Source organism: Thermobia domestica, chromosome 9, assembly GCF_964235325.1.
Source record: "Thermobia domestica chromosome 9, izTheDome1.hap1.1, whole genome shotgun sequence".
NCBI lineage: Eukaryota > Metazoa > Arthropoda > Insecta > Zygentoma > Lepismatidae > Thermobia > Thermobia domestica.
In genome coordinates, this window is record NC_137462.1 from 224337761 (window position 1) to 224352589 (window position 14829).

The window sequence follows — 14829 nt, forward strand, 5'->3', positions numbered from 1 at the left end:
CTTAGAACAATATCTGATACACTGAAATTTTGGATTGGTTGTTGATGCTTTCTCCGTCACCTCAACTCACCTTGTTTGCGCTCCAGAATATTTTTCCCCATTTTCTTTTTCTCTATATTTATTTACAAAACCATTCCTTTCTGTGTGCAAAAGAAAACAAACAACACAAGCTTAGGTTTGAAGATTTTCTTATATTTTTTTTCCTGGACGTTTTCTAAATCAAGAATTATGTTGCTGGCCACATTAATGCGAAATATGTACATTTACAATACAAAATACCGATGTTTCTATGTTACTCCGCAACAAAATAATAAATATCACAGATCAGTCACTTGTCAGTCTTCGTCAGAAGAAGTATCCATGTTTTCGTCTTCTAGATTCCTAGTATTTTGACGTGTGAAGATATTCTGGCATCGTTTAGAGGCTTCACCATCGTTTAGAGGCTGACAATTGCAGAAGTCAGCGCAGCTATTATGATTTTTCACACAGCCACAACGTCCTTTACACATGTTTTCAGAAGAACAGCCGCAACTCAACATATTCAAGATGTCTTTCGGTGCCATCACTGTTCTTGGAGGTACAGTAACTGGTTCCAATGTTTTGTTCAACTCATCACGATACCACCCAAAATGTGTCGGATCCATGTCTGCTGGGTCTGGTTTATCTGCTTGCTTCCAAATACAAGCTTGGAAATGAGCTCCTTTTACATTTTCAGAGAATGCCTCCGTAGTTGGTGGCAAGCTCTTCAATTTCGTGATATGTACGGCAGACTTCTTTGACAATTCCTTCAGCCAGACATCTCTTTTGACATCAGACATTGTAGGGCCAGTTATCCTACTACCATAGCAAGAAGCTATAAACTCAGTTGCCTCCTGAATCATATCTGCAAGTAGTGATGTCTTATTTCCAAGCTTTTGAAGCTCCTTTCCACTTTGTAGTACTTTTATTGCCTTCTGCTTTCCAATGCCATAAAGAGTAGGAACTGTATCGCAGCCAGAAAGAGAATGAAGTGCTAATAAGTTTGAAACAATATCACGGTGTTTGGACACAGACAATCCAATGTCAATAACTCGTCTATGACTTTGAGTTGCCTCCATAAAAGTGTTACAAGTAATTTTTTGTGTGTGGTAGTGGTGCATCAGGAGGAGAAGAACATCCGTGTCATCACTAATTACATTTATTGTACAATTTCTGTCCAGCTGATTGGCTACCATCACTACTTGTGTGATAATTATGACATCAGCCTCTTCGTGAGTGTTTTTCATATCTGGACGTTCCTTGATACAATCAGCAGTTATTTCTGTTGTAACATCTTCTGGTCCAGTGATGAATAGGCTTTTGGTGGAATCTGATGGCAACCCTTCTGTCATTAGATACTTGCAGATCAGCTGTACTAGTTGTACCTTATTCTTCGTAAAATTCAGCACAACTTGTTGGGAGGGCAAGGACGTGTTGAAAGACAATTTATGATACCTGCTACATGTTGATCCTGTTCTGACGTTTCTTATTCCTCCTTTGGTGCTGTACTCCTTATATTAGTCAAATATCAGGTACACGTTGCTTTTGTTCAATTTTTCAAGCAGATATGACGGATACAATTTTTTGAAGTCAAGAACAGTTCCGTTAGATGGCCAGTTGATCACCCACAAAACAGCACAACCATCAAGTATGATATCACCTTCGTGCTTATACGATCTCATAGACTTCTCTTCCTGTAATATTTGTTTCAGTTTTGACTTACTTTTGCAGAACCTGGGAGTCCTATATTCATCAAACAAAGATGTGAGGACAGCGGCAAGCTCATATGAAATCACTCCTTTAGCATCAATATCTCTTGTAGATGTGAGACACATTGCACGCGTGTACAAGAGTTCTGTATCAATGACACCAATACTAGCTGTTCTTTTGACGTCATCGCAGGAAACATTACGAACCGTTGTTTAGATTGGATCGTGAAAACCAGTTGGTAGTTTTTCTTCGTAAGAACACAACGCCTTCTCACCTATCTCAACAGCATTATCAACATTCACTTTCTGGGAACAAATTTTACCTGTCACAATATTCACAATAGTTTTTGGGTGATTATCGGTCTTCAGAGGATCTATACAATGGGACACCTTTTCCTTTAAATTAATTCGGTCTGCAGCATCTCCTTTTACTCGAGATGGCATTCCTTCCTTATGCTTAGTTATTTCCATATCTCGTCCAGCATCTCTCATGACATAAATGTCATTTACTAAACGACTGCAGGTGTGAAGGCTGAAAGCCCATTGTTTCACTGCTGATGGATTTAGTGTAAGTCCGATTATTCCTCCTGGTCCATGGCCATGACGCATAAATGTATTCTCAATGAACATGTCTGACCATATAGCATTCCAGACACCTGGTTTGTGAAGCAGAAAATGATCGCCTTTCATAAATCGTTCTAGTATTTCACTTGGAAGTATCTCTTATTTTGTTTCTGAGATATTTTCCTAAATTCTATGAAAATACTGCCATATGTGAGCACAAAATTAAGATTTTACGATTTATTTTTACTCATGTCAGTAAATATTTTTTTTCAAAAATAGGTTTCAGAAATAACAACATAAACTTCTTTTGCAGCCGCCATATTGGACGCCGTATTGAATATCTCGATTTGTATCAATTTCATAACATTTTTGACTTTATTATTGGAATCTGCAACCCAAAAAACATATAATTTGATACCCATCTTGATAAAATATACAAAAATATTATTGTCACTTTTACAGCCGCCATATTGACCGCCATCTTGAATTACTCGAAACGCTCAAGGTTTACATTTGTACACCCGGCAGATTCAGATTCAGCACCCTCAAATGAGCTAAAAACCGCTGAAAAACATTAGACATACTGAAATTTTTAGTTTGGTCCAAAAGTAGGGTTTTTCCTCCAGACTATAACCTCTCTAATTTGCTTAACAAATTCATTATTGTTGCCCTCTTCGCTAGTCCCATGGCTGATGCATACGCCTTTGGTTTACATGGTCCGAAGTTCGATTTTCGGTGGCTGAGCACAAAAATTAAATTTCACTTTCATTAAAGAAAAGTCTTCTTTACCTCAAAGGACATAACTGGGGTACGTAAACTAAAATTCCATTTCATTTCGTTTCGTTATCGGTGTAATATGCCTTAGTTGTATCTGATGAGTGTTTTTTACGTATTAATTGAACAAGAAAACATCACAAAACTTTATATGTTACTAACATATTCATAGTAGAAACATGTATTTTCATGTTATCTCCCAACCATTCTCCCAGAGAGCCTTTAGCTCACTCTTATTTTGTGGTTACTCAAATAACAATATAAAATAATTGTTATTGCATTTCTGCCCTCTATGAGCAATTCAAATTAGTAACAGTGACACTTGTTTCCTTCATTCATTATTGAAGTGGTAAGGGTTCCAAATGTCCTTGAAATCCGTAAAGCTTGAAAGACAACGTAATTGACATTAATGAAACATGCTATTTAAGAAGAAAATAATGAAGGAAACTGCGTGATCAGTACTTAGGTTGTTTTTCCTCTTACATGTTTCCATACGACAATTTGTTTTGAACTAGACCTATAAACTTCACTTTCGCTCTCGTGAACGTTGAACGACAGTAATTCCATCGTCCTTGGGCAGGATGCTGAAACAACCCTTAAATAAGGTGCGTAACGCATCGTTGAGCAGTGTTTATGACGACAGATTTACGAATAAGTTTGTATACAGTGTTTCAGTGATGTTTACCTTTATCTTTCTAATTACACAATTCTTTACATTAGTGCATCGCGCAGCAACTGTAATCAACCGTAAGTACAAATAGCAAAAAAGTTTACATTCAATAACAAACACGATTAAATTGTAGAAGCAACATAATATGTACAACAATACTATGGATACAAAACCAATATTTCAAACACGAAACAATATTTCACATCGCGAAAAGAAAATTAGAGCTGTAAGATTCGTCACAAACGAAGATTATGTTGAATATGCATTGTGTATATAAAAGTACTGAAAACAGTTTGAAGGAAACACGTATTAATCAACAATAGGAGTACCAACGCTTGCCCAAATCTAATGAAGCTTCTATCTCCGCTCATTGCAACATTATATTTAAGCTACAATCAGTGGCGGATCTAGGACATGGCCGGAGGCCTAGGCCCCCCCTCAGTTTTTTGAGTGACAAAAATAATTTAAGCTATTATTTATATATTTTTGAAAGTATATAGTAAACTCATATATACCTATCATAGTCTGGATTCTGGCTGGCCGGCCCAGTTTTTACTTTCTAGATCCGCCACTGGCTATAATTTAAACAAACAATACAGGAGGGTGTCATAAGTTTAAAGCAATCCACTAAAGTAAACGTTTAAATAGATGTAAGTAGGGGGTGGGGTGATAGTAGGGTTGTAACCTATACAATTTTAGTTTGATTATTATCATATCGAAAATAATAAACCTGATTTACAAAATTGTATGTAATGCAATACACTCGTGTTATTGTAAAACGAAGACAAAATTTTCTTTTACAAGTCTTTTACTCATTGTGATCAGTAGTAATAAGGTTTTGATCCATAGGTTTACAAAAAGAAAAAGAGATGAAGAAATAAAACGACCCCGCATTGTATTTTATTTTATTTTGGAATGATCTCGTACAATATTTAGTTATATGTAAGGGAGAATGAATATTAGTGAGGTAGAATTTATATTAGCATAGATGATTTTTCCACAAATGTCTTTATAACTTTAAACCAACAAATATAAAGCGTTGAAATCTTGAACGATGCAACTATAGACAGCAGGAAATTTCTGACATACTCTGTGATGTTAGATTGACAGTGTTGCCAGCCTAATATAACGTGTTATGTTTTGAAACGGGATTTCACCACATTATTATGTTCGAAATCTATATGTAAAATGAAAGTTTACAATAACACAATTATTACTGCGTTACAAATTAACAACGCTCAATATTTTGGACGGCTCTACGTTAGTAGTAACGCAAGTGGGACTAATGAATGAATACATATCAAAACTACCTTAGTTTCGAATATTATGATCGTGATGTGATGTATTTCAGATGAATAGAAACAAAACAGGGAACTGAAAATTTGAGAATTACGAGAGGCTTCAAGTATTTCGATAAAGTGCTTCGCTAAGTATAATACCAAATGGTTTTCAAACCTTGCAAACATCATTATGTCGTTTACCACTACCTGTATGTGATGTTTCAAATCATTCCGGAGATCTCAAAAACGTTCGTAGAGACTGCAATACTCCTAAAAATATGTTGCTGTAGGATTTTTTCCCAGTGCTTGTGATTTTTATTTACTTTTATGAGATTACATTTTTTTTATATAATTTAAAAATATATCAATTATATACAGTGGCGTATTTACGATTTGGTTTCGGGGGGCTTTGCCTGAAAATGTGAAAATTCTACAAGATATTTCATATACTTTACTATAGTAAGTAAGATTTCGGGGGGCTTAACCCGGAAGCCCCCTTAAATACGCCACTGATTATATAATTTTAAGCACTGTTTCAAACTACAAATGGTTAAATATTTCCGGAAGAGTTTGAGATTCCAAATTGCTGTAAACGGTATTGTTATTATTATTATTATTATTATTATTATTATTATTATTATTATTATTATTATTATTATTATTATTATTATTATTATTATTATTATTATTATTGTTTTACGTGTATTGGAAACCATCTGTGTAATTGCATGTTATACTTATTAGGCAGTCGGAGCTGCGGTGACTCAGTGGTAGAGCGTTCACCTCTGGTGCATGGGGTCCCTGGTTCGATTCCAGATCGCGCCAAGTGAACTTTGTGCTGGACAAACACCGTGTGCGTGGGTTTCCGTGGAGTTCACTCGTTTCCTCCCACTTTTTTCATTTCATTCATTTCTCATCATCACCATCTCCTTTAGCCTAACTGGCATCACTGTAGGACATAAAACTTAAATATTTCGTTATCTAGTCAGTTTCTCAAATACAACTTAAAATCTCATGTTTTCTTTCCTTTGTAGTATTGTTCTTATTTATTTGAAATACGTCATATGATTACCATAGTTCCACATTACGTATTTTGAGTGTGCATTACCCTATTCATCTCGCTTGCGTTATTACCATTGTAGTAGTGTCATAAAATTGTATACATTCTTACTTTGTGACAGTGAATAGTAATTTGGTATTGTGAGGTTTCATTTTATATATAGATTTGAAATATTATTCTCTTTTGAAAAAAATATACAACTTTATGCTAGATTACTCTTTATTTAGTGGTATAAGTAAGCATGAAACCAACATTGTTAGTTTAAAAATTACAAGGGAAATTCTGTAAGTATGGAGTTTGGTTGATTGATCTTGTAAGAAATGTATTTTTCAATAGAAGACAATGAAATCATGGTCTTCTATCCGACAACCGAGAACAATGTTTGGAATTAGATGCATAAATAGAATGTACATTATCTATTTAGCCGCTAATATTTTTAAAATTATTGCTACAATCTTATTTCATGATTAATCATTAATGAACAACTGTAAACTTCAACACGAATAGCGTTTAAAATAATTGAGATATTTTTAATTTATCAATTTAGATTTAAATTTTATATCTTGAGCTTTCATCTAGCATATTTGCTGCAAGCGAATGCCCTGGCAGGAGCTCATGTGGTTCGGATCTCACGTTAAGCTGTAGGTCTACGTCTCATATAGCCTCGTTGCTAAAACGAAATTAAAATCAAATCAAATCAAATGAATGACAGGACCGGCCTTAAGCCGATTGGACCGATTGCTCCCAATCGGGCCTCGCGCCTAACGGGACCCCGCGCTAGTACCCTCTACCCTACTGTCCAGTCTAATCTACTCTCCAGTGCCGTTGTAATAGCATATTAGGCTGCAGAGCAAACAAGAATGGGTGTGTGTGTATTTTCCTCCTAATAATGTCATTCTACTCGCGGGCCCCCCAATGCTTGCGGGGCCCCCGGCCAAGTGGCTATGGTACCGTTAACATGGCTCTGCTACTCTCCGTTGTCAAGTACACACAACAACATATTGCAATACAGGTACATCTATGGACTCCACAACATCCTTAACAACCTAAATGAATAGTTTGTATTGTTTCCGGTCATAACCAAATATTTTTAGAATTTAATGCTGCAGTAGTTTCTTTATTTGTTTAAGTTTACAACTTCTGTTCTAAAAATATATATTATGTTTAGGGAGTATTCCACACACTCCCAATACCCCTAATATTCCTCCAAATTTCCTTACACACACCCCTGGGCGTAAAAATATTGTTTTCTTTGAGTTTGTGTAAAGATGTATATCATTATTCTGGGTGTACACCCTATTTTATTTTGAACACCCCAATAAGTAAAAGTTCCTGGCGTTCTTACTGATTGTCATGTGATACTACCGCGAATACCGGGATAGTATCAAATAAATTAGCCGGAGTGCAACTTCTTTGCATATCCTTTCTCTTATTATAGCTGTACTAAACATACAAAGCCAAAGGACAAACTTTTTCCTCTCCTGCAAAAAATCCCGTGGATGTATTTTTCTAATCCTCAGGAAGACCGAATGAAGTACTAGTGCGTACTGAATAGGTGGTTGCTGATGAAGGTTTGTCTTCTAACTCGAATAATCCAATGGAAAATATGTCATCCACCTTCCATCAGTTCCTTAGATTTGTAATCGTCTCATTACCATTTCATTTTGTCTGCAGTCGATAACGATTTCAAGCTGATAATACGTTTCATAAGTAGCTACCTACGATATTCTCACTAGCGTGCATTAGGTTTTCCTAGCGTGAATTCTTTTCAAAAAGATATAGCTGTTGAGAAATCTTCGAACCAACAAATTCATATCAATGTGCATTTCATTATGTCTTACAAATATAAACTTATGGATATATAGACTTCACCATTGTATTTCTCGTAAAATTCTAGCCCAATCTGATAGATTACATGACCCCCTTCCTATTTTAAAAAAAGTCGAACGAGATACAAGATGGCGGCCAAGATAAGCATATTCTCAAATACATGTAGTATACTTCCTCCCGGTGTCGGTTAATGGGTTTATGCTTTTCTTCCCTTTACCCGTTTTACAAATAAAATGAAATATCCAAACTTGAAACCCATTGTTATGATTAGGCCCGGATAATTATGTACTAAAACAATGAAAATATGTACATATATATGCATATAAAATCTCAAAAATATGTAATAAAACCCTTCCAAAAAAGCAAAATATGTAAAATGAAAATACCACCATTTTCTATTACGTTTTCTACATTTAATGTGGTAAATACAATATTCATTCAATTACAATGTTTACTACCTGTTACTTTTCCAGCATGATCTCCGCAACACTAACAGAATGAGTTTCAAATTTTCAGTCAGAAAACTTCTTGTTATAGCGTACAAAAGAGTTTCTATGCACTAAACGGTCGTTTCAGTTCACACAAAGTCTTTCTGCACACAAAGTATTTATACTTTCAGAAATCATCCAAAGATCGTTCAACTGTAAATTACGGGAGAATTCTAGAACACTGACCCGCCTCCCTTTACAACGGATACTAACCTAACCTAACATTGCCTAACCTCTCTAATCTCTAATTAATCTTAATTGACCTTATTTAGGAAGGAATTTTTACGAAAACTTTGTTTATGCCATTGTACTTCTAATGGGCGTTCAGCGTTATAGAACCTTCCGGTACATTACACACTCAAAACATTTTAGTAAAAAATATCGTGAAGAACAAATTCTTAATTAGTCTTTTCACTGTTTCAACAGACGATCTCCGTAACAGTAAGGAACGAGAATGTGTTTCAAATTTTCAAACACAAAACCTCTCCTGTTATCACGCAACAGAGCTTTGTATTGACTAAACTATCGTTCAACATCACACGAAGTAATGGTGCATACTTAAACTTGCACAAATCAGGTGTGTATTCAATAGCCACGACATCGAATTTCGCTTCACTAATAGCACAGATTGTCTTATAGCCTGGATCTCTCTCCAAAACGAAAGCTATCTTCTTATTCACTGCATCCCCAACCGATCCTTTCACACCTACCAGAGAAGCAACTGTTGAGCGAACAATTTCAAGATTGTCTGAAAGGCTAGATGGTAATTTCTCCAAGGATTCAATATTACTACAGAGACACGAAAAATTGCACTGAATGTAGGCAATATCATGCTTCAACTTCCCGTCATCAAACATTTGTTTCGCTATTTCTATGGAAGATGCATCTTCAGAATCAAAATGTTGCAACATCTTCTTTTACTGCATCAAAGTTCGTAACACACAGCATAAGTCCAGCTTCCCCACCTCGTTAGTACCGCCTGAGGAGGAAGAGGTAGTTAAGGGAACAGTTCTTTAAATTTCTCAACTCTACTGGGAGCCTTCAAAAATACCTTCTTTGTATTTGAAATTAATGCATCCACATGTGAAAATCTAGAACGAACACATTCTGCAACACGATGAAATGCGTGGGCAAGACAAATTAGATGTAACAGCTTTGGATACAATACTTGCAAAGCTTCTGCAGTTTTGCACATGTAAGGTGCTGCATCAGTCACTAGAAGGAAGACATTGTTATGCTTGATACCATCAGGCCACAAAAGTCCCATAGCTTCATTAAAGTTTTGCAATGGCTTGATGGTTGCATCGCGAAAACAAATCACTAGTTAACATAATAGGCTTGCTGACTTCATTATCTTTCAACAAACCTATTACAATATTACCAACATGTCGCCCCTCTACATCAGTTGTTTCGTCAATTGACACCCAAATAGGACCATCACGATTTCCCCACGAATAGAGTTCATTGTTTCTACATATAAATCAGGCACGTAATGCTTTCTGATTGTAGATTCATCTGGAACTGTTTCGTGTGTGTTTTGTTGCAGAAATTCACGAAGTTCTGTATTGTTTAGTTTCCAAATAGGGATATCAGCACATACCATAGCACGGCACATATCACTTGAAAACTGAGACTTCCGTGACCCTGGACTACTTTGAGCTTGAGATTCAGTTACTAGCAACTGCTTTTGTGGTTTAGGTTTTGAAGCTCGGGTCTGATGGCGTGATGTGGATATGTGTTGCACAACTTGGGAACGTTGAGCACATTAGACACCCTTCTCACAAACCTGGCAATAAAGCACTTTTCCATCGGTGGAAAAATACTCAAACTCTTCCGTGAAATGTGTAAGTCTTATTGACAACGGGGTTTTGTCCTTTGGCATCTTGGAAACAGGATTTGCTGACAGCACAGGAGATTAAATATTCGATAAAATAGCTCACACTTTCCCTACGGCATACGCTGTGGCGGCAGGCGCTTCACTTTTGTAAATCAAGAGTTCAGTGTTACCAATTGCGTGAATGCAAACTTCCCCATCTGATTTAATATATTTCGCCGAAGGAGTTTGCGACAACAACACAATAGGCAATGGTAAAACCGCGTCGCGATAGTAATTCGATTGAATTATTAATCTCACGTAAGGATGTGAGCGCTACTACCGCGACCGAGAGTGTACGATTGCTAATCAAATCAGGTTGTGTCCAACTCTCCCTTACCAATCTGCCAAACTACGCTTCAATACTATTTTAAAAGGGTGTAACGCAGTGAAACAATAAATAAATAAATAAATAAAAATTAAAAAATAAAGCAAGCACTTTAAATTCAAAGAGAGGTGAGTGTTTTCTTCTTTTCAAAGTCTATTGTTGAACAGTTTTTGTATGAAAAATCCCTATAAAACATGAAAATATCAAGAAATATGTAAAATTATGTGCTCATGAGTAAAATATGCAATTATATGTACATGAGTGTAAAATATGTAAATATACGTATGTACTTTCAAATGGGTGTTTTTAGGCACTATGGGTCACAAATGACAATATTACACTGATTTGATGTAAACATATAACCCTTACAAAAATATGTAATTAAATAATTATCCGGGCCCTAGTTAAGACTTAATCTAATCAATCAGGCTTTTTGCCACTACAGCTTCTTTATGGACGGAAGCATTTTAAATTTTGCTTACGCTCGTTTCTTGATATTTCACACTTCTCTGCCAAGTTCGGTCAAGAAATTAGATTTCGATATCGATAAGCTTACTCAAGGGTAAAAATGACAGGGAACGCGGGCGGACACCTTTCCCCTACTTCCAAAAAATATCTACTTCAAGCCGTCCCCACTTCCTAAAAATTTACAATGGGCAAAGATAGGCACGGGGGACGGCTTGAGGTGATGCGTGCCTCTACCTTTTCAGATCTACTTTTATCCCTGGGTTTACTTGTAAGAAAAGAAAACTATGAAATACTGGTACAGAACCTTCTTAAAAGATGGCGAGGTACAAGGGAGAAATATGTGTTTTAAAATTCATTCACTGTCTGCGTTTCTATTTGAGTTATTTCTCTGAAAAATTAGCTGCTATAAGCAACGAATAGGGGTGAGCATTTTTACCAGGACATTTTGCAGGTGGAAAAACGTTATAAAGGGAAATGGGTAAAACCACTAGACCAGCAGGGAGAGTGCAATATAAATTATATATATCAGGGGTGCCCACAAGGGGGGTTATGACGCAAACTGCGTCATTGAAATATTTGGGGGGGGGTAAAAATCTATATAAATATGTTTGAGGGGGTGCAAAAATTAATCGAAAAGATTTTTTTTTCATGGAAGAACACCTACGGATAGACAACTGAGGGGGGGTGCGTCATGGACATGAGGGGGGGTGGGCACCACTGTATATATATAATGGTTCTACAGACCTTGGTTCAAGTTAGTTGTAAACCTGGGGCCCCGCAAAATGTTCTCAATCGGGCCCTGCATCACCTAAGGCAGGTTCTAATGAATAACATAAGATAAAAAGCGAACTTTGATATATTAATTTCATATTTACTTTAGAAATGTTTATTAATTCTCAACATCAATTTATTTTATAAAATAAAACTATATGCTACTATTTTATACGTATTGTATAGATGTCAAAAATTTCTTGAATACACTGTAATATGATTTTTAGACAGAAAATATAGAACAGAACTTATTAATGTATTAATAAGACAATATAAGCTTACTTTAACACAATATGATAATGGTTCGTGCAGTAAAATCACATGTTGTTAAAACACTTCAATTAAGCAGGAAAGAAAATGCAGGTAGAGGCTATTGAGTAGCGCTTTCATTTTCGACGGAAGATTTCACTGTCACTACTCTCGCTCTCAACGTAACCGTACTTTCTCAGTCTACGTTATGTAACTTTGCGTGTATAGCACATTAAAGAGTTAAACCACGAATAAGACAAGAGTATTTAAACAGACTATTTATATAATAGTTTTGTAACAGTATATCAGGTACAATGAATGTAGAGATTACTGTTCTGTGCAATAGTAATTTATGATTATGAAATCATATAACAGAAAACACTATACGAAAATGAGTATTGAAAGCTACAGTAAAAAACCGTGACACATTGCAATACGACAGGCTGATAGGAATATTATCATCATAGTAAATATATTTAAGCCATAGGATTAGAACTAGAGATGACCAGGAAACTTCGGATCCAAGTTACACGCTGCCAAGAATATCCGATTCCCGATCGTGTGAAAATTGGTTCCGGTTCAAGAACTAAGAATTAATTGTCCGGTTTCAGAGCCTAAATAGGATACCAGCAGGGGTAAAAGTGCGGGGGAACGCGGGGAAGGCCGTCCCCCCACCTCAAAAAGATATGTACGGCGTCCCCCAGTTCCTAAAAAAATCGCAATGGGCAAAGTAGGCAGGGGGAACGGTGTGGCGTCATGCCGCTACCTACCGTCCCCCCACCTTTTCAGATCCACTTTTACCCCTGGATACCAGGATCCAGAACCGAGAATCGGCTACTCGGTTCCAGAATCGAGAACCAAGTACTCGGTTCCGGAACCGAGAATAGGAAACCCAAAACCTAGACTCGATATTGCGAAAGAAATCCATCAACTGCGAAAAGAAATAGAACTTTGAAAATGCACCTATTTAACTGACAGTACTTATCTTTCGCTTAAGTTGACGTTGCAAAGCATATAGGGAGAAACCAAGCTCAAAGGTTATTGGAAACCAATCATATGTATTGAGCATAGCGTTATAAATTTTCTGAATTTTTGAATCGACAATTTTCCTCCTTTTTTCGGAAAAATTGGCAAATTAAATAACAGATAGTTATGTTTGTATAGCACTTCTTTCAATATATATTACAATTAACGAACTTTAAAATTTAATAGTTCCTGTTTCAGATAGGACTATTATGATAGATGAAATGCTCTTAGACAATAGTAATGGCATTGAATGAAAAAAGATAATCTTGATTTCAACTTTCAGACCTAAAGGTAAACCTACTGACTCATTCATTACTAGAACTGTTAGGAGTAGGTCCTTGAAATTTTGTACAAATAATCCCTTTGTACCCTGAAATGCAGACAAGAGATTCATCACCTAAAAGAGGAATGGGTAGTCTTATATTAGAAGTTATTTTTGCTGCTCTTCAGATACGCGAACCTATTACATGTAAAACTTTGAAATTTTGTATAAATATTTCCTAAGTACTCTAGGCTGACGAGAAGATGAAGTTTTACGAGATGTGATACGTAAGAGAGGAAACGAAATTATTTTTATAATATCGGACTTGCATCAGCAGCTATTCTGAGACACAAAAAACTGCACTTATCTTTCAAATATAAGTCTTATTCTTCTTGTGCGAAGAAGGACCTTCCAGTTATTACTTCATAACTTGGACTAATTGGGAATATGATACGGCAGGTACGAATTATTCGTCCGAAATCAAAATATTTATATCGTCTACCACACTCAATACGACGAATATTCTATAATTTAAAGCTTTCTGAATTACAATTCTAACCCTTCTAGTTCTTTTGATTTCTCCCTTTTAAAATGCATTTTAGGAACGATATGTATATTATACCCCATGGCTAGAAAAGCCGCGGGCACGAGATCACCATGACGTGTGGAAAAAACATCTGGCGTAGTTAATTTAAGACCAAAGCATGTAGGACTATAAATCAGGGGTGTAGCCAATGGGAGGCCCATCGGAACCAGGACCCGCAAATGATTTCCTGCCCCCCCCCCCCCCAAATGACCAGCTTTTAAAACATCATCGTAAAATTACCTCGCTTCAGTCACTTAAAAAACAAAGTTTACATATAATTAATAATTTACGGTAAAAAAGTATGGAAAAATACTATTTTACCATACCAATCGAAAAATAGTATGGTATCATTTTCCTTATACCGATCGGAAAATAGTATGGTATACTTTTTTTGACAGCAGATTACACAATTTACTGTGATTTTTATTTGACAGTTTGAAGACAAACGTTTTACCAAGGTACTATAAATACTACCATAAAACATTGGTAGTAAACTTATTTGTAAGTATATACATTTTTTATATGCTGTAACTAGTGTTTTTTTTAAAAAAAAAACATATTTATATTAGGTGGAAAATTTGGTGAAAAACGACGTTATTCGGTTTTTCAGTTTGGATTTCAATTAATCGGTAATTTTGAATTCTTTTTACGTGTCGCCATCCCCCTTCGGAGTACTAATGGGGACTGAACTTGGATTTAAATGGCATCGGAAATGTCACTGTACATATCAGCCACCCCGAAAACTATGAATTCGACATTAATTTAGGTCATTTTCGATCATTTGTATATATCTTCCCCTTCTCTTCAAAGTGCACCTTCGAAGTGAAACGATAAAAACATCCCAGGCCCGAACCTCATCTATGTTGCAATTTT

At 36.0% G+C, this 14829-nt stretch overlaps 1 protein-coding gene across 1 annotated transcript in view; it reads left to right on the forward strand.

Moving 5' to 3' along the window:
- Positions 1-3699: 3699 nt before the first annotated feature.
- The window catches only part of LOC145660612 (trypsin-1), a 511848-nt gene continuing 500718 nt past the window's right edge, over positions 3700-14829 (forward strand). Inside the window, exon 1 of the mRNA XM_081725880.1 lies at positions 3700-3812. Within this exon, the coding sequence (XP_081582006.1) occupies positions 3743-3812 (70 nt within the window). The 5' untranslated portion in view covers positions 3700-3742. The remainder of the gene's footprint in view (positions 3813-14829) is intronic.